We start from the raw sequence: 25,466 nt of genomic DNA, 5'->3' as shown, positions 1-25,466 counted from the left end.
TCCTAATTACGATCGAACGCTTTAGAAAAATTCTTAACTAACTTTTAGTTTAGAAAATAATACTCCGAATAGAAACGTTTTTCCATGGTCTTCCGTTTACGTATATACGTATACGTTGGAGAAGGAATGGTTGGAGGAAAGCCGCGTTTAAGATGGAAGAAAGTGGAGAACGATGGCCGCGATTGGTCGACGCGGGTGAAAGTCGCTTCGAACAACGGCTTCTTTACGAGCCAGTGACATCTATCGGTACGTAAAATTAATCGTACAGAGATTTTCAATCGATGTTATAGATAATTTCAACGACGAGGATAAGAGCGACGAAAAACTTTCGAACCGTGTAACGTCAAAGTACGTTAAATCAAGCGCGTTACCGTATATCGTTTTCGTAAATAGAGCAATCTGGTTGAATCTATTTTCACCCGGTGGATGTCTCGCAAGTCTTTAACTTTTTAAACGCACATAGATTCGATTAGTTGGCAGTTTGTAAATGTTCGTCAAATAATAACCGGATATCCCGGTTAGCGAGCGTTTAAAGTATAACGAGAAATAGCGTTACGCTCTTCGAGAAATTACTCGCTCGTTAAGGTCGATAAGTTGTCTGAATAGCACGGTTCAAGAACCAGGAGTGTCAGTGAAGACAGCTACCGCATCAGCCGAGTGTCGTCGAATCGTACGCACAGAGATCGTGATTCGCAACGAATACCACGAAAATCAATTACGCGAACACTCGAATTCTTTCGGAAATTTGTAAGAACATGCGTTCTTCGGCTATACTTATCTCGAAGCTTCTGCTATGGACTCGTAAGTAAGATATATTTGCAATTTCTTTGAAAAACGAATTTTCCTTTGCGAAAGGAATTTCTGTTTTACAGGGCTGTCGATCGTCGTCGTGGCTTTACCAACTCTAGGTTACATTGTACGTTTTGAATTCTTGTTTCGTATCGGGAATTAAAATTTGAAAAAAAAAAAAAAAATAAAAAGATATTTCTTCTCGCTAGGATCGACATCGCTTAGAGACTTACGAGGACCTGTCCGAAGAAACGAGCGATTTCGATGTTTTCGATAATCTGACTTTTCGATTTTCCTGCGAGGGTAAGCCGGTTGGTTTGTACGCAGACCTGGACTACGATTGTCGAGTCTTCCATGCCTGTGACGATTTAGGCAAAGGTTTCCCCGTAATTTGTCCAAACAATACCTTGTTCGATCAGAGGGAACGCGTGTGCAGCGACGAAGAACACATTGACTGCGACCGTGCGAACGAATGGTAAGTACTTGGAGTTCGAATGTCTCGATATAAGCGATCGACGTTTGTAAATTTGTCCAAGGTTTTATCTAAACGAGCTACCTTTCTCCGCGGAAGTGACGGAAGAAAATCACACCCTGTCGGAGGAAAAAGAAGAAATACCTTCTGTGCTGCCCCTTCTGCTAGCGTGACGCCCAAGAGATTCAGACGTCGCATAAGTGTTACCTTGCTTTACGTTTATCGAGAACGTAACGAGTTTATGCCTGCGAAATTTCTATATCGTAATAAACGTGCGTCTCTTAGGAAATCAACGTTTAACCTAGCTATTACATATACAGTGACAAGTATGTAATTACGTACACATATTTCCGACGATATATTTTACTTATATTTTTGCCTAAAACGATATGTATTCCTGTAATGTAAGTATAGAAATAAATAGTATAATGATCGATCGCGAACGCCAGCTTAATAGGCTGATCGTATCTTTTTCTGTGCTTTAACGACGGCCGTAATCGTTTAATAATACGAAATACGTGGCAGTCCAACGTTTACCCAGTCGCGTATCCGAAGCACCGATCTTTGTAAAAGAACCTGTCGAGGCTTTTCCGAGGGTTCGATGCGCGATCCTTCCGTCTATAGTACGATTAATTTAAAATATAACATCCGGTAGGATTTTTAATCTTTAAAGCGTAAAAAGGAAGAAGAAGAAAAAAATAAAGTAACCGATGTACGACAAATAAAGAAACAAGACAAAGTCGTATTCGTCCGAACATTGACTGTTCGGATCGTGTTCCTCCGAGTGCTTGAAGCTGCGGCCAACGTCGTTCCTCGCGATTGCGATAAACCGTACAATCGAATATCCGTCTTCTTAATCTCGATATATATGTCTGTTGGTGTAGCTCGTTTTAGTTTTTTTACGCGCAAGAAACGAGGCGCTCGAGACAGGAGCAATTACGTTACTCGCGCGCATCCCGCGATCCTTATCTTGAAAAATTAGCGCCGGCAACAGAAGGATCGATAAAAAGCGGTAGCTAAGTGAGAGGTGTTTGTAGGAAGGAAACCAGGATGGGTGGATTCTCAAGCGTTTTTTTTATTCTTCGTAAAGGTAGATATTGCGAGAAATTAGCGAGAATCGCTGGCAGTCTTAGCAGCTAAGGCCTTTACAATATACGTATACCACCTACGTGTTGTCCTTAGTTATCGAGCGCAATTCGATTATACGGAGATCGATAAGAGAACAGCGCAATCAAGATATTGTGTTACCCTTCACCATTAAACCCTCCACGAACTTTATTTAAAATAAACTCGCCGAAACGTATCGATTCTGAGCTACATTTGTTCCTAACTAAGATCGAGTCTCTGCGGTCCGTGCTGTTAAAATGTCTATGTAAATATGTATTTATTTCGTAGGAAGACTGAGTAAGAGCGCCGACGATCGGATCGTCGTCAACCGCGTTACGAAAGAAAATTAAAGCTAGCCCAATACAACGTTCATTGTTATTCAGCCTTTAAGGTAAACGAACGACGAACCCTCGACCAACCAAGCCGATGCGTCTTAACTCTTAGTAGATCAAGCGCCGTGCGTCAACTACAATTCTACCATAGCGTAATCGTAATCAGTAACCGTAGAACCCTCTTACTTATTTAAAACTGGCTCGTAGGCTAGCCTGTGCACCCCGACTCCAGATAATTCGACTCCTGTTCCCAAGAAATCCGGGATCCTCGAACGTCGCTTGCTCTTATCGCTACATCTATCAAAATCGCTACGCGTGTAAGAGATCTAACGAATATCGCGAGAAATTTCATCGCTCCACTGTCCGATATGATATGCCAATAACGCTCGTGGTAATTAGCTTTATCTATAACGATGGCTGTCCGTAGTAACGAGAACCGGATTCGTATTGAGCGGGCCAAGAGATTCCTGGTCCGTTCTTATCGTTGTCGTAAACGTACTTAATTTTTGGATGACCGCTCGATCCAAAGAAAGAGTCTCGAATCATTCCGAACATAGCCGTTCCGAGAGCCATGTTGCTGATCATTCCAGCCATCGACGCGGTTGCACGCGCATGAGCCAGGACCATCTGAAGCAAAAACGACAGGACCAGTCCGAATCCTGGCATCATCTGCGTCATCTTCGTCTTGAAAGCTTTGCCCATGTGAATCATCGAATCGGTCACCTTTCTCGACACCACTTCCTCGTGCAAACGTGGCAGTTGAACGACTAAAATGGATTTCGCGTCTTTCTCATATTCTTCGACGATTTTATTATCTCCGACGTTATCGAAACTTTCCACGACGTTGGAGCCGTCCTTGGACCGTCTGTCCGAATATTTCTCTAAAAAAGATTTGAAGAAGTTCTTGGCTCGTTTCTGTCTTTGTCTTTCATCTTGGTCCCGCGACGACTCTTTCTCGAAATCGTACGCCACCTGGCTCTTCGTCGGTAGAACTTTCGACTCGTCGGAATCTTTTCCAGACTCCAAAGACACGATGTCTACTTGCCTTATCGGCTCTATCGGACCGTTCTCTCCTTTTTCCATTTTAAACTCGGCATCGAGAGATTCTATTTCGCCGGCAAGTTCGTCCTGCAGTTTCGTCCCGAAGAGAACTCCGAAAGCATCGTACGCGTCATCCGAGCTATACTTGGTATCGTCGTTCTCTATCTCCGAATCGTTCGGTCTGATCCTGTCGAGAAACAGCGTGATAATCTCGTCGTCGTCTATGGATCTCTCGATATCAACCGTCTCCTCGCTGTTCTTCAAGAACTGAATATCGGTTTCTCTCGAACCTTCTATGCTTCTTTCCCTTTTCTCCTTATCCTTCTTCGCCCTGTCACCCTCGGGTCGTTGGTCCAAAACCTCCTCCATTATGTCGCTTATGATCGTCAATATACTAGGAAGATTCTTGTTGTCCTTGAGTTTCGCTCCTCTACCTTCTCTGAATCCGGAGAAGCTAATTCCCAGCTGGTTATTCCCATAGCCCTTGATCTTGAGATATCCTACGTCCGTTTGAAACTTGTCCTCCGCCAGCTTCCTGTACCAGTCGAGTAAGAAGCTCTCGATCGATTCCTTCCTTTCCAGCAGCCTCTGCTCAAAGTCAGTCGTCGACACGCCGAAGAAACTGCGCACCTGGCTGTCCGTGTCCAAGTAACGCCCCAAGATACCGAAACTTGGTAGAGACGGAAGACCAGGAAGAGAAGGCAGATTACTGACGACGAGCGGCCAAACGAAGATACCCAAGCATCGTATGAAGCTGAGACTCAGAATACACTGTATAACCTGCTGCGTGATTCCTTTGCTCGATGGTCGATCTTCCAAGTCTTGGATAATCTTTAAGATCTCGTACTGGTCGGCGGTCAAAGAATTTCTCATCGTGGAGTTCAACTTGTCGACGAGATACTGTTCCGATTTAGAGGGACTCGCGTTCGAAGATCTCAGATTCTCCTTCACTCTGATCAATAACCGAAGGTACTCGGATTCCGTGATGTTTGGCAACGCCAGGGTCGACGATCTCGAAGACGCCAAGCCGTCCGCTGTGTCCGCTTCTTCGTTGTCGTAATAAGAGTCGAGGACGTCTATGGTGCTCCTACGTTGTCTACTTTTAACCTCTTCCGACGATTTTGAATCGATAGTTGCTGCTTTTCTACCAGTATCGGGTAGATCGACCTTCTCGTTGGAGATGTCTATGAGGATGCCTGGCGGTTGGTTTGCGTATCCTGGGACGGCTCCGTTATTGTCTGTAAAGATAGAAAGAATTAGAGATAATTCCGATAGTTTCTACAAATATGGATCAACGATAGATTCACCTACTGACGGCGTGATCGTTGGGTCTCCTTTCGATTTGCCCTCCTGGGCTTCCGCGTGCGAATTACTTTGCGAATTTTGCGTGCCTGATCGTGCCGCGAGTTCGCCAGGCTGCGTCGACAACGTGGGAAACTCGGTTGACAGCTGGGAAATTCCGGGGATCTGTAAAATCCCTGGTAGTTGAGAAATACCTGGAATATTGCTGGCGATGGAACCAAAGTCTGGCAGGCTGGGAATTTGTACGATGCCGGGAAACTGAGAAAACAAATCGCTGATGCTGGCAAAGTCAGGCAATGAGAAACTGTATTGTTTGAGAATCGGCCAGATGACGTTATTCGTGCAAGCTACAAAATTGTAACCCGTTATGCAATTTTGCATTCGCGTGACGTAAGATTGTCTAGCCGTGTCTGGTATTCCTCTTTCTACCAATCTGATGATATTTATCTGTCTTTTGTTCAAACTGGAAGCAACAGAATCGGTTAGATTTAAATACGATCGCTCCAATTCCGGACTCTTGCCCAAAATGTCGGATAAGATATTCTCTATTTTTTCCTCAGCTTGCTCTAAAAGTTCTGCCTCTTTGATCAAACCAGCTTGAGAAGGCTGGACCGCAGGGCTGGCAGGTTTCTCCGACAGGACAACTTGAAAGTCGATGGAACTGGAACTCGACTCGTCAGGCAGATTCTGAAGAGTACCGAAATTCGGGAAGCTAGGTAGCCATGGATAAAACTTGGCGATCGTTGGCCAAGTTACGTCTCTGCTACATTCCAAGAAGTTTCGTTCCTTGATGCATGGCTTGATATTCTCGATATATTCGAGCCTCGTTGGTATCGGCAACAAATTCTCCGCGATGTTTATAATGTTAATCTGATGCTCCGACAGATGCGGCGAAAACTCTTGCGTTCTTACCGGAGCCGGCGAACCAGGTAAATTAGGAATAGAAAATTGAACAGCTTTCAGGATGTTGGATATGATGGTCTCTGGCAATTCGTTGTAAATCGGAAAGAATCTGGTGTCGGTTATGGTCACTGTGGTGTCCCCGTGCTGTCCTGTCTTCACGTCGGTCTCCGAAAGAGCTGGAGTATCGGAACTAGAGCCAGATTCCGTTAACGTGGAATTAGGGACGGCACTGGGCGAATCACTGGGTCGTACGCTGCTTACGATTCCAAAATCCGGGAAATTAGGCAACCAGGGGAAATAGAGCGACAGCGTTGGCCAAACTACGTCCCTGGTGCATATGAGAAAGTTTTCGGTGCGTAAGCACGAGAGCATCGCGTTGACAAAATCGGGTCGAACGTTTTCTGGAAGCAAAGTATCCACGATACCAACGATATTCGCCTGTTGCACGGTAAGCAAGTCGAGGAATTCCTGGTTTTTGGTGGTGAAACTGGAAGTCGTCGAAGTGGATTTGATGGATTGCAGTTGAACCGATCGGAGAATGTTATAAATCACAGACTCTGGAAGCTCGGAGAATATCGGGACAAATCTAGTGCCCGATACGCTGATCACCGGTACGTTAGGTACTCTGTTTCGCGATTCCTTGTCTCTGAAGAAGATACCGGCCGCCTTTTCCCTTTCCACGTTCGACACGACTCGTTCTTGTATCAGAACCCCGGGATTTATCGAGCTTTCCTCGATCTCCGAAGATACTTGCGGATCGACTCGCTCCTTTACGTGATCGATAACGTCGGATTGTGGGAATTCGGCTAAAGTCGGCTGGTACTTTGCGATCGTTGGCCATATTACGTATCTGGCGGCGTCGATGAAATCGTTGCTCTTCTGAAGGTAGGAAAGAAGCTCGGCGATGAAAGTTGCGCGAGCAGACGGCGGGATGAGAGATTCCGTCAGGTGTAAAATTTCGATTTGCCTCTTGGTAAACGCAACGAATCTCCCGGTGTTTCCCGTTACGACAAACGACGGCATCTCTCTGGCCTGTTCGTACGATTTCGTAAGATAGACCTTCTGTAGGATCTCCAAGATCTTGGTCTCCAACTGGTCGGAAGATCGTAACAAAGTTTCTCGATTCTTTAGCAACGAATAAGCCGGTGCCTCGGTATCCTTTGGAACGGTGGTTGCTTCGACAGGCACGTAAAAGTTGAGATTCGAATAGGCGGAGAGTTGTGGAACGTAGCTACCAACGTCCGACGACAGTCCCGCAGCTTGAAACTCCGGCAACGGACTGAAAATGTCCGGAAGGGTCGGAATGAAACGTTTGACCGTGGGCCAGGCCGAGTATTTGAAACAAGAGAGATAGTTGTACTCCTTCATGCATCTGACAGTCTTCTGAACAAATTCTGGCCGATAAGAGATCGGGATCAATTGCTCGGCCATGTTGATGGTTAATAATTGTTCCTCGGGTATCAGAGTTACGTACGTATCCATCGATTGATCCAGAAAAGACGGCGAAGTGGATATACGTGGCTGTTCCTTTAGCGTATTTTGAAGAACCTGGATGATGAGCGCCTCCGGTCTAGGCTTCCTCGTTCTGGTACCATCGGCGTCCACCACTTCTGGCAGCTCGCCGATGTCTTCCGAGAAGCTGGGGAAGGGGAAAATCGGATACTGCGGAGACAGATCGGCGATCGGATACCAACATTGGTAATCTGGAAAAGCGGGCAACGCTGGGAAGTATTGTTTGACCAAAGGCCACGCAAAGTACTTGACGCAACTAAAATATTCGAATCTTCTGACGCACGAAAACATCTTGTCGGAATATTCTCGGCGTAAGGCTTGAGGTAAAAATTTCTCGGCCATCTGGAGAATAGTCAACTGATCGAAAGTGAGCAATTCCTTCAGAGTGTCGTTTTTCGGATCGATGTAAGAGACCAGCGTTTCGTCGTTGGGATACGATTCCAGAGCGTCCTGCAGGATGTTGTACACCGCGACGTCCGGGGTGAGAAGCCTGACTCGATGAAGATCCTCGACTCTGCCCGATTTTTGCTTGTTAACCTGAAACACGTCAAACACGTTTATCTCGATTGAAAGGTTGCCCAAACTTTGACCGATCGATTCCATCACGAGCGGTCAAACGAAGATCCGCGTACGATTTAAGACACCAAGCCGTCGAACGCATCCTGTCAAATTAACGACCAAGGATCGTCGCTCTCTACTAGCTACCAATAGTTCGGCGCATCTGATTATTCGCGACTGAATCCCGGTCAAGCGTTCGCGTAAGACTCGAACTTTGAGACTCCAACGTGTCTAGCAACTGCTTCCTCGTGAATCTAGGAATTTCCGGAAGAACTTTGGTCGTCCGCTTTCTCAAACGTTGTACGAACGCGCTATCCTCGATCTGGCTTTGCAAAGAAATTGCCCGAGTTTTCCAGCGTTTAAGAAAGCTATACACCCTCGCCGATCGTTTAGCGTCTGTTAGTTTAATATGTTTTACCTTGTTGGCGTTCCGAACCTTCTCCTCGTTAAAGGCGAGCCACTCGTCCGTCCCGACCTGTCGTTTCGAATTTAAAACTTTGGCCTCGTCTATCTTGTCGGTCTTCCGAGCGTCCAGCGCGTCGTCGCGAATCGATATTAACTTCTTTATCTGCCCATCGACGATCGATTGCTGTTCCCCATCGGATATCTTCTTCTCCTCGGCGTTCAAGTAAACGGTGGAACTCTTACGTTTCGATTTACCTCGAGGCTGGACGAAAGATCTGTATTCTCTATTCGTGAAAATCTCTTTGATTTCTTCGGAGTCTTCGCTTTCGTCCGACGAGTATTCCTCCTCGTTCGCGCTATCGTCGTCTTCGAGCTTTCCCGATTTTCGAAAGTAATTGGGAAGCGCATGTTTCGATTTTTCATCATCCTGGACGCGACTCTCTTCGGCATTGGATATCTCCGATTCTTTAGGCTGGATCGCTTTTACAGAGCCTTTGTATTCTTCGTTATTGTGGCGCGCGTCGATCGGGTCAGGCGCAACACCATCGGCATCCACTTGCGAATCGAATCTCCTGATTCCCTCGTCCGTAGCTTCTCCGATCTGTCCAACTGGAATCCCTTCGCTCTCTCGAACCTCGGATTTACCGACCAAAGCAACGTCGTTCCTTCTACGCTTTTTCACCACACCAGCTTCCTCGTCTTCCTGTTTTAACACCTCGCTGCTACCCTCGTCACTCGCTCCAACCACGTCCACCACATTCTTCGTCCTTCGATTCTCTCTTTTCTTTCTCGACTCTTCTTTCGACACTACGAAATCGTCACTCGGACATTTTATGACCAGCTGTTCAAAAAATTGTGAAATTTCTTCAACGTTCTGCTTCGATTCCTCGGACTTGGCCTCGTCGATCACCGTCGAATTTATTTCACCAAAGTCGTGTTTCTTTGCGCCCGGCGAAAGTTTGGCAACTGGTTGTGCCTGGTTCTGTTCATCGTGCGGTACACTGCGTGGTTGGACAACGCGGAGAACGAACAGGAGAAACAGCAGACGGAGGAAAGACGGAGGGAAGAGATGGAAGGTCCTTGTTGGCTGTAGGCGTCGCGAGTCGAGTGCTCTCATGGTCGCGGTCGAGAGGCGAATGTCTCGGCCACTTGTGAGCCGGTCTATGGTCAACCATGGCGGAGGTATGGTAATACATATAGCGTGGTCCGGGACGCAGCGGAGGAAGATGCTCGTGAGAGTGTACGTACAGGCTCAACCAACGAGACGCGGGCATTCACGAGACTGTGTGAATAGGCAACAGCCGGGAATTTCCATTTTTATGCTGCCCCTCTACGAGCGAATCGAGTTCGCGGTCTAACGGGTGTAGATGCATTTACCTTTACGTTTCTTACGATTCCATCGGCAGCGGAGATTCGCAGAATCATTCCATTAAACGACTCTACCGGCGTCCTCCTTCGCGAGCAGAACATTTTCAGGGTTTCAAGAAATTGCGCGCGTTTTCTGCAACGTTTTCTAGCTAATAGATAGAATCCTATCGCGAATGGTCGTTAAAAACTCTATCGTAAGGATAATATCGCTTCTCTTTTACGGCTCAACATCCAGCGTGGCTGAAGCAACGAGTCGCTTATACCGGTTGTCGACCGCTAATGTGTCCAGCTCTGTTTCTTCTTGCGGCCGAACGGTAATGAGCCATTCAACCTTGAGGCAGTGGTGCTTGGAAAATAACGCTTACGATTCTACTCCCGACCTCTCCTACCTCGTTTCCTAGCATTTCCGCCATTTCTGTTGGACCAACAGAATCGTAGATGGACGCGCGTTAAACGGAGAAAATAGCCATAGCCGGCTATACTCCGCGGAGAACGGCCAAGAACGAAATTCGAATCGACCCGCGGTTATCGACACGAAGAATCCAGATTCTCCTGCGAAATATCAGGATCTTATATTTCTGATCTGTCGTTGTTTTCCCGAACGATAAGACCGTACTTTCCATGGGTTTGGGAAATTAAGCGACAGTCGGCTTATCGGACGAGCTCTCCTCGAAAAAGCTTGCTTCTCGGAAGCGAAGAACGTTCTACGCTGGTAAAAAAAGGTCATTTATCAGTTTCTTTTGTCCTTATCGTATTCTTAAAATATCCGCACCGAGGCTAGCTTTTAAAAGCTCGGCGCGATCGAGCACAACGTTCGAGCGGGCAAACGTTGGAAGAGAGGGGAGCAAAAAGACGGCGAGGGAAGAAGAAGAAGTCGTCGCGAAGAGACCGGAGGATACAGCTCGAATACGGTCGAAGCCGGGTTTCAAGTACATCTTTAATACGGCCTTTCTGGTTCTGGTGCAAGGGGTTGGATTTTTAGTCCTTGAGCGCGAATCGAGACTAGAAGGGACGGCAGGGAGAAAGAGGAGTACCCGGCAACAGGATACGGCAGGGTAAAGAATTTTTACGACGCACATTATTTTCCAACATGGCCTCCACCGTTTCCTTCTTCGGCTTACGCTTCTCTCTTTCCTTCCATAAAGAATTCGGATTCACCTCGCAAGGCCGATGCAGTAAACCTGTACCGCTTTTCTTCCTTTTATCCGTCCAATGCCACCTTCGTTCTTAAGGTGTATTCACAACCGCGTTGACTCTGATTTTACTAGCAATAACCGCGTCCGCATCGCCGGCGCAAATCCATATCATGCAAATTGCTGCTTTCGCTCCTTTACTTTTACCATTTTCTCTGCGGAATGTTTCACGCTTACCAGCTCCATGTTATGTCACCTGATTATTCGCGAGATTTTACGTCGGCGCGTAGCGCGTAATACGTCTACCGGGTTGCCAATAAATTTCTCCGTGGTTAACTACCTTTACAATCGCCTTCTTTTTCATTAGAAACTTCTTTTCGCTGTAAGCAATTACGATCTTCCTCTCCACCTATCGATCACCGCTTTCTCCGATTCTTTCTATATTTCGCCCAAACGCGTAATGCATCGTTTTGCCATATTGCGTCAGCATCGACCGAATAATCAAATCGACGCACCATGTGCCGAGTCTATCTCGATCCGCGTTTTCGGACTGTCCTAGGTTTTTCAGGTATCAGAGATACTCGGACGTCTCCAGGATGTGCGCGCAAAGCAAACGTTACTTAATTGCATATTTAATTTTACAAGTAAAGAATCGCGTATCTATGCAATAGAAAAAAGATGCGTATGAATGAATATCGACCCATGGAAGCTTCCACAGGACCTTCCGGATCCATTTGTATCCATTGGTTACTTCATTGGGAATGTTATTATAGTTCGTAATTTCTTCGAAATTGCAGACCACGTTTATTACCTTCTTCGCTGGAGAAAACAGCTGCTTGACTGCGTTAAATTAGCAGGGCCGTGAAAGCCATTGAAAACGTAATGGACAAAGGCGTTCTATAGTTACTGCCTCCTTCGTTTCGTATTCCTTTGACGGTTATAAGGAAAAGAGTCTTTTTCTCCACGCTCGAACAATAATCAACGATGGATGAACGTATGGTGTCGCTGACGCGGCGATCCCCGGCTATGGGATTCCACGGTCGAGCAGTTCCATGCGAGGCGAGCAATGTACGGATGATCGCGGGACAGCGACCATGAAAGTGGGACATGATGTACGTTGGATGCAGGAAAGATTTCAGACGACTCGCGAAGGGACTGCTAGCTTCGATAGCCTCGAATAGCGCGATCTTACGTTTTGTCCCAATTGATCGATTCCATTTTCTTTTTCGAAACGGAGATAACGTTTGTCTTTCACGTCTAAATATTTGTCAGAAAGCGACGACATCCTAATACGACCCCTTTTCCAATATCTCCCAACGAGCATCGCGAGAAAGGAGAAGGCCGACACGGGATCGGTGAGTAGAACCATGAAAAATTGCAGCCTGGTAAATGCAACGAAGCTATGATCGCGCTGAATACACCGGCGAAGCTCGCGGCACGTTCTAATAGCGTTCTCGAAAAGTGTTTCAACCGCGGCGCGTCCACGAAATTGTCAGTCGAGGAGGAAATTCGAGGTAGTGCGCAGATCCACCGCGCACACGTAGGCCGATCCTCTTTTGTGGTGCGAACGGCGTCGTGGTCGTTCGTCCGAATCATACGGCGGCTCGTCCGAGCACGATTAACACGTTGTGTAATTCGTGGTTCCTGCTGGTGTCTGGCGATCAAAGATCGAGTAACGATCGTAGGCAGGGAAATTCTTTGCCTGGAGCGGAGCCCCGGTGTCGATGAAGAGAACCACGTGATCGTAACCGGTTCGATAATGCGGCCGATTGGTTGGACGCTGGCGTGCGCGTTGCTCGCGACTACTTTTCCAAAAAGTGCAATCCTGTCGAACGTCCAGAGTGTTGGTGTCGCTGCGGGTTACCAGCACGAGGCTGGACGCGCCAAAGTCACCAAACTGTTGCCGATTTCCAAGGACACGACCGTGGACCCCGATATCCAGGAGCTGAGAAAATTCCTCGACGATTTGTTCGTCGGTGGAAGGAACAAGGTTCCAGGTAAGAGTAAAGTTGACGTCTCGAGATATTATCGTTTGCGAAAACGAACGATAGTGAAACTGAAATCGATTCGACGAACGACTAATTGGATATTAAATATTTATGAAAAGCAAACAGACAAGCTCGAACGTTTGGCCAGAAGCGAATCCAATTTATGTTAATGCCGATGATGTACAAAATGGGAGCGATGATGACAATGCTGACCGTTTTGACTCTGATCTCGCTGAAGGGATTGCTCATTGGTAAGCGAAAATTACTCTATAGACATTGTACGTATGGACGTAGGGATAACGGTTCGGCTATGATAGCGTACGCTACATGCATACCGAATCAGGAGACATCGACGACCCATTTATCGATGGATGCTCTTGCAAATCCACCAAACATCTAGAATTCAATAGCAACGTTTTTCCTACTTGTAATTCGCACATCGTAATTCTTTCGTTATGACGCGATCTAAATACGGACTTGGTTGCAGGTGCCATACTATTGATTCTAAAACTCAGCACGATAATAGCCAAGTTTACCTCTGGTGGGCAGCACAATGCGCAGCTTGCTCAACCGATCCACGTGCACGTTCACAACAGCCTGCCGACAGCTCACAATCAAGCATACAATGGATGGATGTCGGCAAGCGGACCAGAAAACGCGGGAGAACATTACTACTACAGAGGATGATGACGAATTCTTCGACGATATCTTTCGCTCGAAAACTGTCTCTTCGAAACTAGGCTATCGGACCTATCACGTTCCTTGCCTGCCGACCGACTGGTCCGGACCTCGACCAGTGCTGGGAAAATAGATTAAGCACGTTGCGGTTGTCGAGCAGGCATCGACGATACAGCGAACCGCAGCTCGCTTCTCGTGTACCAAAGTTTTGTTTAAGTATTCTGAGATAAGACTGGTAACTCGTGTCGCCTAATCGACCAACCTGGAAAACCAAAATTGTAAACTCGTACGTTTAAGGAGCAACCTCGCGTTTACCTCAAACTAGCAATAATATTAACTTATTTTGTAAAGAAACTGCGTCTCTCCTCCTATTTATTCAATGTGTATGTATCATCGTAGAATGTATTTATTAAACTCTTTCTTAGCAAGCAAATTTCTCTTTGTACTTCGAAATTAAGCTGTTCGACTATGAATTTTCTGCCACCGAAAAAGTCATAGCCACGGATCCGTCGAAATCCTCGATTTTTCGATGAGAGTGAGAAGAGAGTCGAACGTCTCGACTTTTAGCGATCCAGAAGCAAAGTTGAATTTTCCGCGTTTCAAGGTCTGCTAAACTCACACGCGTCCGTGACCAACCGCGTGTATAGTACACCTTCTATGACACGAATCGCGGCAGCGGACTGCAGAGACCCAGTTTCCTAGTTTCAGTGGGGTAAGCAGACGGCAAAAAGGAAATTGTCTGCTCTCCGTTTGCTACGATTCCTTAGCAGTCTCATCACCGATCGAATACAAGCACCACGCGTTCTACTCTCGTCGGTTATGAAACTAATAAAAGTACAAACACGTAAAAACGATCGTTGATCTTTTAAGCGTGCGAAAAGCTCGACAGCCCGAGAGATAATTTGATCGCGCGATTGTAAAATCAGAGAAATTTCGAGATCGTTCTGACAGCCGAGTCAGCTTGGACCCGGGACCGGAAGCAAGAAAAGGAGCAGCGACAAATGCGTAACGTTATTTGTTACGCGGTTATCGGAACGATATCGGAAGAATGATAGAAGGGAAGGTAACGAACGTAAGAAGAATGAATAATCAAGCGGCAATTAGAAAGGCAGTTAAAAGGAAGCTAATAGGTTATATTTCTATTTAAGAATTAACTTTCTAAGCGACGACGCGACGCGACGCAGCCATGAATAGAGTGGACGCAGTTTTTTCGTGCTTGTGCATCGTAATTCTCTTTCAAACTTTGGCCCGTGCCGAAGATGTCGCGAAAGAGTCGAACGACACTTTGAGGGTTGACGTTTCTCAAGGAATTACACTGTATATCGCGAATGACGAAGCAAACGTTACTCTGAGCCTGTCGTCGCTGTTCGAAAGTAAGTAAAACGTTTCTAAGATCAGTGTTCAACGCGCACCCACGAATCACGCGATTCGTTACGATTTCTTTTGAAGGGAACGACGTAGAGCAACGAGATACAGGAAGATTCAAATTTAAGAAAGGTATCCTAAAAAGAATTGGAATGACGATGATGATGGCTCCTCTGATCTGGCAGGTTTAAATCGACACCCTATACGTATTACCAGTCTGCAAATGTTTATGCAATAACGGAATGGTGGGGTGTAATACACTACTATCGAGCCGTACAAGCCTCGTGGACCCATCTGTGACATTTCATGCGTCCTACGAATTTTCTCGGAAACTGGTACAAATAAGTGCAATTTTATTCCGCGATATAGTAATTGCGAAGAAGAATAACATGTACCAAGAGACATTTTCACACTTTCCTATAGGGGTACGTGGGCGTTGCGTTTTATCCCACGCTAGTGTTCCCTTTTGCCCCGGGCGAACTAATTTGACAAACATTTAATTCTTATACTTCGACGCGAGGTAAAGAACAAGATAAAACGTCGAAATACAGGCTGTACTTGTCGTTTTAAATTTTCAAGATGCAAGTTGTAAAAAATGGTAGAGAAGCCGAAGTAGAGAAGTGTTTAGTCTCGACTGCAGCTCACTCGCGTCTCTTATCGAAGAGTAACATTGATGTTTTATTTTATCTATTCGTTCCATTGTACCCCTCTTTTCCACTTTCTATATTTTTACACTTTTCTATTTCCTATAAATGCATAAATATTCGCAGTCTGCATATTGCTGATAAACGAATTTAGAAAGCCGCTACTTGTAACGCGCATCTGCATTTTAGTTGGCAACGTTACCAGCTACCCTCGCCTCCCTCAAGATCAATTTGCTTCGAAGCATCTTCATAGGGAAAATCGCACTGGCGATAATGTTGTACAACGCGCTGAGGAATTCGCAGAAATCGGAAGTGGTACTGATCCATAAACCTGAATATCACGATCACTATTATCACACTTATCACGAACTGGAAGACGACGACAAAGGCTGGTGGGGACGACGAACGAAACGGCACCTTTAAAATAGAATAGCTTCGATTACTTCATCGAATAATCGTATTTAGGATAATTGCTGCTCCAACCAAGTTGTGTATCTGTGATACGTAATGATCGCGACAGAATGTCGCGATATTTCAAATATACGGTTCAAATCAAGAGTATACACGATTTTCCGCAGGACGAAAAAGCACCGGATCGTATATAAAATTAAAATTAAATTTTGGGTCTCGAAAGAACGTCCGGCGCAATGACCAACAACGAGATATTCCGAGTGACCTACTTCGAGCTGGTAACGGCATTTTGGTCCAGATTCTGAAGCGATCAGCTCCGACCAGCGATTTCCCTTTTCTCTGCCGTTAAATTCAACGTCGAAATCGAAATTTAAACGATACCGATCGATTTCGACGGGGATTAGACGTCGAAGATAACGTACCGATGACCAGACGTCTTCGGGATTACAGCGCAGCTTTCTTTCGTTTTTCTCGCATAGAATTTCATCAACGCTGCAACGAGACATGCTTATCGCGATTATGTCGTTGAAATTTGAAACCGATCAGAAAATCTACAAAAAAGTTAAGAGACATTTACTACGAGCTATTTGGTAAAAAATTGGTATACGACATAAACGTTCGTCTTAAATACATATGTAACGAATTATTAGTGTAATGGATGATTAAGCGTTTCGATATTTTTGTGATTTCTCCGAAATACGGTAGATTCTATGTACATCTTCGGATTTCTTACAAACTTTATCGATATGATCGTGATGAGCGTAGGGTGTCGTTATACCGCTAGTGAAATTTGTAAACGTCCCATATGAAATGCAAAATGTATCGATAAAAAGTTTCAAATATAATTGTCGAGGTACTTTGGCGAATTACTGTAACTACCGTTTCAGAAAATTCCTCACGTTTACGGTAACGACGATCACGATTCTTGAATGCAAAAATTGCACCAGAAGACCGCTCTACTTTTTAAGAAACGAGCAAACTGTTTGCGTATAACGTTTCTCGACGAGCTTCGATCGTTAGAGACGGATATAGATCGATGCTAGGGGCACGTAACGAAAGTATTGTCAATGTCGAATTTATTCTCCAAGGCCTCGATATTCGTGGTGCGTATACGTGCCAGAAACCCACCTTCCGTTCGCATAGTTAGTATGCCAACGCCATCGATCCCGTATCGACAGTTCGCCATACGAATCGTAGTCCTATACCGTTTTCTAAACTACAAAATGCGCGATGCACGACGCATACGTGGCAAATCAGAATGGAACCCGGATTAATCTCTGTATGCGTACGAGCTTAGATCAGCGCCACGACACGTGAAAGCATTCGGCTTTTTAGGAAAACCTACGATCGCGTGTCTAATTTGGTTGAGCGTGTTTGTCATTAGAAAAGTCGAATTCTCTTTGAGAAAATTCTTCCCTTTGCGTTTGCTTTACGTTTACACGATACCGACGTTGTTCGCTTTTAACTATAAATAAATTAACGATCTTTATGGGAGATCTCGATGGCGTTTAATGGTATGTAGTCTCGTTTGCCGCTTATTAATTTCGTTTAATTAAATTGAACAACCGGATCCGTTGATCTCTGCTGGATCTCTGACGCGGTAATCGTAAACCCATAGAAATAGAACACAGGCGATTAGAGATCGGAGGAAACGTACGTGAGATAGAAATCCACTCGTATAGATACTTTTTTGAAAAGAGGAGTAACGCGTGTAAAGCAGAAAGTAGTTGATAAATTCGCGAAATTCGCATTTATTACGGAAACGTAAATATTATACGGTGTACGCAACAAACACGTGTTCTAAAGAGGAACTTTGGCAAGAACTTTTACGGCTTTGCACATTCGTAGAAAATCGATGTAGCTTCGATGCGTCGGTAGAAGATTTACAGATGTATGTCGTCATATAATTATCCAGGCATACGAAACGCGCGAAAGCGAGCGTCGAGGACACTTCTACGTGTCCGTAGACTTTTCACATATGCGGATTCCACGATTTCCTCTTCTCCTTCGATAAGTTGTTCGGTAAATCGGAAAAAATCTTTTCCTCGCATAGTTACATCATCGTTGAAGTCTCGAGAGGCTCTTCTTCGTTTAACGTGCTGACCGAGCCAAGTTGCTGCTGCACCGTGAAGATGTTATTCCACGTAAGACGTTCTTTCTCGTAAAATATTTAAGATATTGAGAGTAAAAATGGATCGACTTTAGTGTATACGGCTGTTCAGTGTGTACAGTTTGAAAGTAATTCGTTGCCAAAAAATACTCGTTATATTAGTTTTCTTTTGAAACGATGAATTTCTTTGCCTTCGTAGGATTAATTGTAACGAAACGCATCTTAACGTTACGGATTCGCATTTAGAATAAACGTAGCTTATTATATTAGTCAAATTTTGCTCTCAACTTTATCCTTGACGTTGTAAAATGATCGAAGTGTGCTCGAATCGTTTCAGAGAACGATTACCAGAATTATGTGCCTTCTCTGTGCCATTATCCTTTGGAATTTCGCAATGACAAGTGAAACGGCCGAACGAAACAGACCTTACGAATTTGGGTTCAACATCGTTGATTTTCAACATAGGTACGAGAAGAAAGGTTCGTAAAACACGTAAAAATTGAAGCGAATTAATCCTGTTGCGTTCTTCGAATCGTTTTCGATCGTGTTAAACATTTTTTTGTTTTTTTTTTTCGGAACGAGAGTATGATTCAGACATAAATATTCGACGAAAGCCATTTAACGAATAAAATGTCCATTTAACAAGATGCTAATGGAATAATCACGGGAGAATATGGATTTATAACCGCGGATGGAGTGTATCACGAAACAGGATACGCCACAGATAAAAACGGTGATTTTATCATCACCAGGATGACTTATAGAAGAATCAAAAGTTGTAAGTTTGCAAATTATACTCGTAAACCAAGATAATTCGAATATATATATATATTGGAGAAAAGTAATAAACGCTAATGGTTAAATTTCAGTGAAGGATGCGCAAGAAATATTGAAAGCAAGGCCGGAAATCGCAAAGAAACTGGTAGAAGCTGTAGCAAGGGCTTGTAGTGCGTGCAAACTCGTAACGAAAACAGACGAATCTGAACGTACTATGCAAACCATTCGACCGGTAACGCTACTTACTTCTAGTAAGAAGTTGGATGCCCTGCCACAAGGGCTGGCAAACACGTTGGAAATGGGAAAAAAGAGAAATGGTAAAAGATCCTTCTCTTACACGTCCGACGACTATCGTTTGATTCGACTATTTTTATTTCTCGTTTTACTATTTACTCGATTACTTTGCAGATGAAATTTCTCGCGAGAGAAATGAAATCTCTCGAAGCTCGAAGGATTTTTCTAACGAAAGAAGAGGAAAGAATTTAGTTCAAGACGTGGCGAAAGATACGGTAGATCCACGCCTCAAAGAGCCGAATATAGATGATCGAATGCCGGCGAATGATCTTTACTATCGCTTTAATTACTCGATAACGACGCACGAGCATCAAGAAGATGGATATAGAAGCGGGGGAAAAAATGGCAGCTTTCGCGCAGAAAGTGAAAATGGTATCGATACCCGAGTGAAATATTTGTCGAACGAATTTGGTCATCAGCCGAACGTTTCGTTTGTTGCCAGAGATAATGCGACGAAATTGCCGGCGAACGAAAGCCAACAACTGAAAGGATACTCGTTCCTTTGGTACTGGACGTGAGGAACGAATTTTGTTTGTCTTTCAAATTTTTAAGTAATAAATTTTTAAAAGAAACCAAAACTTGTTTGTTAAACTAGCTTAAGGAAAGGTTATGTGACATGAAATTATTATCAACGAATAAAAGGGAAAATCGTTCGATCAACTATAAAAAAGCGAGTCGAGTCGATGGAATTTTGAAACGTCTGTATTCGAATTTCGTTAAATTTTTAACGTAAGGATTTGCTCGAAGTATTTGCCGTAAACGATCAAATTGGAGCGGAACGCTTGTGCGTCAAGCGTGAAGTCTTTTGCGTTAAAAGAGGATCGAGACGACGGTGATTCATCCGGACAATCATTCGCAACATGCTGTGACAGTTTCTTTGTTACGCTGATTATGTAGCTTTAAGAGCGAAGACCGCAGCGGTTATGCTAATTAGCCTGAATAAACAACGAGATTCGCTGTAGGAACCTTCGTTTACGTTACTTCGTTATAAACGAGAAAAGAGTTGGGCAGAGCAATTTGGTGCAGACTCTTTATAAATATTCGTTACTCTTAATTGTTTTTAATTCTTCTCGATTGCTTAGCGTTTCGAAAGCAACGATTTCACTACATTTTCGCACCTCTTTATTCTTTAACCATAAAAATGACTAGAATTAGGTTGTATTAGCATCCTAACGCTGTACAAGTGGAATTTCTGTCATCGGTCCACGTACGTGACTCACACGCGTGCCAAGTTACTCGCGTACAATCTTAAATCCATTACGCTTTTCTGCAACAAGGAAAAGGTTAACGCGCCATTAAAAATTAATTTTCACCGTGCCGTCCGGTAGAAAACGGATCTCGGTTGTGCATCGATTTGCATAGAATCGATTCCCGGCTTCTAATTTTGGAATCTTCCGCTTCTTACGTTTAAAGATTAAAATGTCCATTTGCTGATTCTTCGATCTTTCAATTCTCGACGTCTTCGATTACCGAATCTTTGAATTCCGCAGTTTCTGAACTTTCGAGTTTCGTTGCTCCGCAGTCCTTAAATTCTCCTCTTTCTTTTCTTTCTTGAATTCTCGAATTTTTCATTCTGTAAAATTTGATCGTTCGCATTGTTAAGATTCATTCGACGATGAACATCAAACTTCTCGAAAATCGAAGGAAAGAAAATGGTCGAGCGAGGTAGAACGATAAAAACAGCGAGACAAATTAATTAAGGAACCCACTCATAAGCGAAAGCGGTAACTTGACGAGCCTGACGTTTTGTTGGAGATCCGTTTTCCTTGTTATACGAACATCTGCCAAAATTCTTTTCCATTCATGGCAGCGTGTCGACCCCACGAGGTGGTCGGAATTCTTTAAGAAGAGGCAATCGCGGCTCGGTTTCAACGATGTGTGCCCACGAAAACCATGGCAGTGGGGGGATGCCAGTCGGGTTTTCACTTGAAACAGGACCAACTTGATTGGCGGAAGTCCAGAAGGAAGGGGTTAGACTCTCATATATGTTCGACCACGGACCTTGCACAACCACTTCGTGCCCGTGACACGCGGTCCAAGGATATAAAAAGCGGAAGGTCGAGTTCGAATTAAAGAAAACAACGGAGAAGGGTGAAAGACAGGCAACGAATGAGCCGTGATATCGCGTAGTGGTAGTGTCTTTAGAAGAAATTATCTTATCGCATCTTCGCCATGAGGATAACAGTGTCCATCTTCTTGCTCCTGGGACTCCTTCTCTGCGTTCAGGGTGAACTTATCGGTACCAAGGAGGAGGATGAAAGTTTCCTGACCTGCGTGTTAGAGGATAATTCCGTGGGATGTCTAAGTACGAGGCTAGGGAGGAACCTGGATCAAATCGAGATGCAAGTGACCGGGAAGAAGAGCGAAACACCGATGAGTGCGGTTATCGAGCAGGCCGGCAATTTCATGGCCGAAGTCATCGACGACGTGCAAAATCCCGGAAGATCGGAGGAAGTCGCGGAAACCGCAGATGCCGGTGACCAAGGTGAGAATCGCGACCTATCGTTTTTAGCGGTAAAGTAATTTATCGCGAGTAAACGATATATTCGATCGATCGACGAAGAAATAGACAAAGCGCATCGAGCGTCGATCGGCACGTGGAGCGCATGATAAAATCAACCGTGAACTTTCCTCTGTGCCGAGAGCACCGTTAAAAAAAAAAGTCGCCTGACATTTACCGACTTACTTAACTCGAACCTCTTTGTCTCATCGAAACTCTCCTTAAGGTTCTTTCCATTATCTTCCGGGTATCTGCAGGTTTTCGAAGTTTGCCGATTTCCTTCGTTCGTTTCAAGTGTTTCTTCTTGGCGAGCCTTTGACTCGGTACGCGCGAGTTCGGACGACGAACGGTGTTGCAACGGAGAACAACACGAGTGACTCGCTTTCGTGAATGAAGCTTAGAAAAAAGCCGCGGTTGCTTTTGAAACGATTATGCGAAAAGTAGAAGGAGGACAGGCAGGCAGAGTACCCCAACTTTCGAGTTCCTAGATTTTGCGACAAACTAAACAATCGACACTAATTACATTTACACGGAATAATATTTAACGTTGGAAGAAGCTCGTTAACACGAGAACGTTAGGAGACAAGCCTTGCTCTGTTCGAGTTGCAAACGTATCGAATACGTGTCTTTAGGTCACCAACGATCGTTTGAAGTTCAACATTTAATATGTCACCAATTTCTTCTCTCAGTTTGTACATCGTTCAATGATGCGACTTGGGTAAATTTGCTCTAACGGTACGCCGCTCGTTATCTTCCTTGTCTTTTCGAGCAAATCGTAGCTACGAAATTGAACAATTTGACAGACATCAAGGCAATCTTCCTGCTATTAAAGGAAGTACGATATCGTTGTTCTGCTTTTTTAAAATGACGTATTCTCTTGGAAGGACCGTGACGTATTCTTCTTTTCTTTTCTTTTTTTCAAGCCATTAAAGCAAGATTACGCAGTTCGCGAGAGTCGAAAGCATCTAGGTCACTGGACTGACTCGTTCATCCCAAATTATTCGTTACCCAAATTACATATTCGTAACTTGTCCAAAATGTTCTTTCTTCCGCACTCGTTGAACGTCGACACGTAGCTTCAGCGTAGAAGGGAGAAGTGAATGAAAGTAGAGGTTAGCGAATTAGCGAGTAAATGTTTCCAGCACCTTGTTATACTTTTAACCTCGTCAACGATTCGCGGTGGTTCGAATCGCGGCCATCGAGTCGACCAAAGAGAGTGAGTTCGCGGTAAAGAACGAGCCAACTGTTTCCATAGTTTCTGTGTCGATTCTCACGTCACTCGTGTACCCACGCGAAGGAGAAAGGCCTAGAAAAATCGATCTCTTAATTACTCGAATACAAATTTCGCTGATAGAGATTTTTTTTTCAGAAAACCCCTAATTATAGCTAATGACTAACCGCGAATGTTCGCGTATTTGTATGAAAATTTAAATAAAATAAAAACGTGCGAAATACGCGTGTTATCTAGAAACACAAAACATATCCAAATTAGAATACTCGCTACGATATTTAGGATGTAAAATAAATGTCCATTTCCGCTTCATCGCTTACGTTGAAGAAAGAAAAGTCGATTTAGGGAAACTTCTGTAGTCTACTAAGGATATTATCGATACGATCGTTATAATCGATTCTCTACGACTGCGATTAGAAGAGATTCAGTGATTTGTATTTAAATCCATCGTGATACTTTGATTACAGAGGAAGCACGTGGCAAGAAATACGGAAAGAAAAAAAAGAAGCAGTTGCAGAGACTCCTCGGTTTGATCATGCTGTTCAAGGCTAAACTCGGTCTCCTACTTCAATTGATCTCAACGCACTTCCAACTCAAGTTCTTCTTCATCGCTATCATCACCTTGATCCTCAACGTTGTCAAGTTTTGGATGGATCTGAAAAAGTCTCATCCGTCCAAGGTCATCTATTACGAACACGCTCAACATCAACACCATTACGATCACGATGATCACGATCCTAGTTACTGGGGACGATCCTCCAACGATCCTACTGCTCAAAATCTCGCTTATTCCTCCTATGCTCCACAAAATCCATAGAGGCTCGAGCTGGAAAAATCAAACTCCATCTACCCAGTGACGAAAAAGAAAAAGGAAAAACAAAGGAAAGAAAAAGATAGTAGCACCGAGAACAAGGTGGCAGAAAAATCTGTCGCTACGATTGTTCTCTTCGTGCTCGGGTTTCTAAATAATTACTAGAGAAACCGTTGATCGTTGTCTGACAAGAGATTAACACGTAGTCGCGTAATCTATATTTAATCTTATATTTATATCAAATTATTTATTTTTCTATTTATATTAAAACAGAAATGCTATGACCCGTTAATGCGCGTATTATTTAGGAAAATTATCGCGTCTCCTCGTTCATGCACCTTTCCCCAAGTCGCAAAGCATTCGATGGAGGAAGCCATTCGCGTACCAAAGTCCACTTTGCGTACCTGCTGTCGCATATATTCTCACGCTCCATATCAGCCAAACCATGTTAGCTTATCGTTAAACGACATCTGTAAGAATCGTACACTTAATAAATTATTTTCATAATAATTCGCATTCTGTCGACTTTTCTACCTTGAACGAAGAACTCTAGGACGAGAAGCCCATAAATTCGAAGACGACGTTATAATACCGAGGCGAATCGTAGATCGTAGATCGTCGATTTATCGACGGTGAATAAGAAGCATGTAAGGACGAACGAGAAAGCTTAGCGAATCGACTTACGACCTTCTTTCTCCATAGAGTGGACCAGCCTGTAGCGACCAGCTTACGTATTCCTCGACATCGCGCCGTGGGACATGCGACAGGAATTTTCAACGAGCGCCAATACTTTCGGGCTGTTCACCTTGCCGTGATTTCGATCGACCGATAAATACGCGAGATTTCTTCTCCCCGCAGCTACGTAGTATTTCTTTTATTTTTTCCCTTGGCTGAAACCGAAAGACCTCGACAGATCGATTCGTGTTCCCATTAAAGTGCCTTCTGTTAGTCATCAAATTACGTTGCATGAAAAGTTGAAAAATTAATAATCTTCTTAGCGATAATTTAACAAGGTAGATAAGGTATCGATAGATCTTTACGTATCGGTATCGCTTTAGATTTTACTTTGAACAACGTTTGCGTTTCTAAGTAAGTTATAAAGAAAAATTTATGATCTCACCTCTCAGCTTAACAAGGTAGATAAAGAGTCGATAAAGATATTGCTCTTTGCAACAATTATATTTCTAGATATTTCTAGATATAAAAACAAGCGTTTCAACGATAACATAATAAGATCAGATTGATACTGTAATGCGACAAATATCGCGTAGAGTGTCCTTGTGTACGCGAAAAAATGCATAGACGAATATACCAGGATGAATCAGGATATATCGTGTCTGTCATGGTCAATGACCAGAAACGGACAGAGTTTCGTAACCGGTGGGACCCCCGTGGAAACTTAAGTATTCACGTACCGAAGAATCGCTGGTCTCCGTGTGACCTTTAACGAAAGACGAGGCCCGGTTCCACTTGCCCTCGGTTTTCGACGTCTAGAACCTCTTTTCGGAGCTCTGATTGGACTGCGGCCAACCAGACCACCGTGTCGCATCGAAATCATCGAAATTCGTGAGAAGAGACGCTGAAATATCCTTCCGCCGTTCATTTATAGAATTTCTTCGCGGACTGGCTACGTCCAACTTTTTCTTAATCAGCTAACGAAATTCGATCTCGCTTAGCGGCGACTATTTTCACATTCCACCGCATTTACATCCGTCCTTCGAGTGGGTACGTCTTC

At 44.3% G+C, this 25,466-nt stretch overlaps 7 protein-coding genes across 7 annotated transcripts in view; 6 read left to right on the top strand and 1 right to left on the bottom strand.

Moving 5' to 3' along the window:
* LOC132913214 (uncharacterized protein DDB_G0283697) overlaps positions 1 to 25,466 on the top strand; it is a 320,416-nt gene that overhangs the window by 260,323 nt on the left and 34,627 nt on the right. The window lies entirely within an intron of this gene.
* LOC132913163 (uncharacterized) lies at positions 474 to 1,704 on the top strand. Its single transcript, XM_060971191.1, has 4 exons — positions 474 to 801; positions 873 to 916; positions 999 to 1,264; positions 1,326 to 1,704. Exons 1-4 carry the CDS (start codon positions 756 to 758, stop codon positions 1,432 to 1,434), a joined length of 465 nt encoding a protein of 154 aa, XP_060827174.1. The 5' UTR covers positions 474 to 755; the 3' UTR covers positions 1,435 to 1,704.
* LOC132913597 (uncharacterized) lies at positions 2,338 to 10,202 on the bottom strand. Its single transcript, XM_060972030.1, has 4 exons — positions 10,121 to 10,202; positions 8,453 to 9,672; positions 5,049 to 7,986; positions 2,338 to 4,979 (listed from the first exon to the last, which is right to left on the bottom strand). The coding sequence occupies exons 1-4, from the start codon at positions 10,200 to 10,202 to the stop codon at positions 3,106 to 3,108; spliced, it is 6,114 nt and encodes a 2,037-aa protein (XP_060828013.1). The 3' UTR covers positions 2,338 to 3,105.
* LOC132913346 (uncharacterized) lies at positions 12,399 to 13,638 on the top strand. The gene is made up of 3 exons (XM_060971616.1): positions 12,399 to 12,919; positions 13,030 to 13,161; positions 13,398 to 13,638. The coding sequence occupies exons 1-3, from the start codon at positions 12,682 to 12,684 to the stop codon at positions 13,595 to 13,597; spliced, it is 570 nt and encodes a 189-aa protein (XP_060827599.1). The 5' UTR covers positions 12,399 to 12,681; the 3' UTR covers positions 13,598 to 13,638.
* Positions 14,740 to 16,395, top strand: LOC132913625 (uncharacterized). Its single transcript, XM_060972078.1, has 3 exons — positions 14,740 to 14,961; positions 15,038 to 15,138; positions 15,787 to 16,395. Exons 1-3 carry the CDS (start codon positions 14,775 to 14,777, stop codon positions 16,018 to 16,020), a joined length of 522 nt encoding a protein of 173 aa, XP_060828061.1. The 5' UTR covers positions 14,740 to 14,774; the 3' UTR covers positions 16,021 to 16,395.
* LOC132913596 (protein lethal(3)malignant blood neoplasm 1) lies at positions 18,474 to 19,707 on the top strand. Its single transcript, XM_060972028.1, has 4 exons — positions 18,474 to 18,597; positions 18,765 to 18,896; positions 18,988 to 19,212; positions 19,289 to 19,707. Exons 1-4 carry the CDS (start codon positions 18,474 to 18,476, stop codon positions 19,705 to 19,707), a joined length of 900 nt encoding a protein of 299 aa, XP_060828011.1.
* On the top strand, positions 21,215 to 24,087 carry LOC132913344 (uncharacterized). The gene is made up of 2 exons (XM_060971613.1): positions 21,215 to 21,674; positions 23,388 to 24,087. Exons 1-2 carry the CDS (start codon positions 21,362 to 21,364, stop codon positions 23,735 to 23,737), a joined length of 663 nt encoding a protein of 220 aa, XP_060827596.1. The 5' UTR covers positions 21,215 to 21,361; the 3' UTR covers positions 23,738 to 24,087.

The sequence above is a fragment of the Bombus pascuorum genome, chromosome 13 (assembly GCF_905332965.1).
Source record: "Bombus pascuorum chromosome 13, iyBomPasc1.1, whole genome shotgun sequence".
NCBI lineage: Eukaryota > Metazoa > Arthropoda > Insecta > Hymenoptera > Apidae > Bombus > Bombus pascuorum.
This window is presented reverse-complemented; position numbering and strand designations above follow the sequence as displayed.

Bases quoted from the DNA above. Each gene is read 5' to 3' on its own strand.
- LOC132913163 (XM_060971191.1), top strand. From the start codon at position 756: ATGCGTTCTTCGGCTATACTTATCTCGAAGCTTCTGCTATGGACTC. The intron at 802-872 runs GTAAGTAAGATA...TCTGTTTTACAG, and splicing joins GAAGCTTCTGCTATGGACTC to GGCTGTCGATCGTCGTCGTG. The intron at 917-998 runs GTACGTTTTGAA...TCTTCTCGCTAG, and splicing joins TACCAACTCTAGGTTACATT to GATCGACATCGCTTAGAGAC.
- LOC132913597 (XM_060972030.1), bottom strand. From the start codon at position 10,202: ATGGCGGAAATGCTAGGAAACGAGGTAGGAGAGGTCGGGAGTAGAATC. The intron at 9,673-10,120 runs GTTGAATGGCTC...TCGTTGGTTGAG, and splicing joins CCAAGCACCACTGCCTCAAG to CCTGTACGTACACTCTCACG. The intron at 4,980-5,048 runs GTGAATCTATCG...CTATCTTTACAG, and splicing joins AACGATCACGCCGTCAGTAG to ACAATAACGGAGCCGTCCCA.
- LOC132913346 (XM_060971616.1), top strand. From the start codon at position 12,682: ATGCGGCCGATTGGTTGGACGCTGGCGTGCGCGTTGCTCGCGACTACT. The intron at 12,920-13,029 runs GTAAGAGTAAAG...ATTTATGAAAAG, and splicing joins TGGAAGGAACAAGGTTCCAG to CAAACAGACAAGCTCGAACG. The intron at 13,162-13,397 runs GTAAGCGAAAAT...ACTTGGTTGCAG, and splicing joins GCTGAAGGGATTGCTCATTG to GTGCCATACTATTGATTCTA.
- LOC132913625 (XM_060972078.1), top strand. From the start codon at position 14,775: ATGAATAGAGTGGACGCAGTTTTTTCGTGCTTGTGCATCGTAATTCTC. The intron at 14,962-15,037 runs GTAAGTAAAACG...TTTCTTTTGAAG, and splicing joins CCTGTCGTCGCTGTTCGAAA to GGAACGACGTAGAGCAACGA. The intron at 15,139-15,786 runs GTTTAAATCGAC...TCTGCATTTTAG, and splicing joins TGGCTCCTCTGATCTGGCAG to TTGGCAACGTTACCAGCTAC.
- LOC132913596 (XM_060972028.1), top strand. From the start codon at position 18,474: ATGTGCCTTCTCTGTGCCATTATCCTTTGGAATTTCGCAATGACAAGT. The intron at 18,598-18,764 runs GTTCGTAAAACA...CCATTTAACAAG, and splicing joins ACATAGGTACGAGAAGAAAG to ATGCTAATGGAATAATCACG. The intron at 19,213-19,288 runs GTAAAAGATCCT...TTTACTATTTAC, and splicing joins AATGGGAAAAAAGAGAAATG to TCGATTACTTTGCAGATGAA.
- LOC132913344 (XM_060971613.1), top strand. From the start codon at position 21,362: ATGAGGATAACAGTGTCCATCTTCTTGCTCCTGGGACTCCTTCTCTGC. The intron at 21,675-23,387 runs GTGAGAATCGCG...CTTTGATTACAG, and splicing joins CGCAGATGCCGGTGACCAAG to AGGAAGCACGTGGCAAGAAA.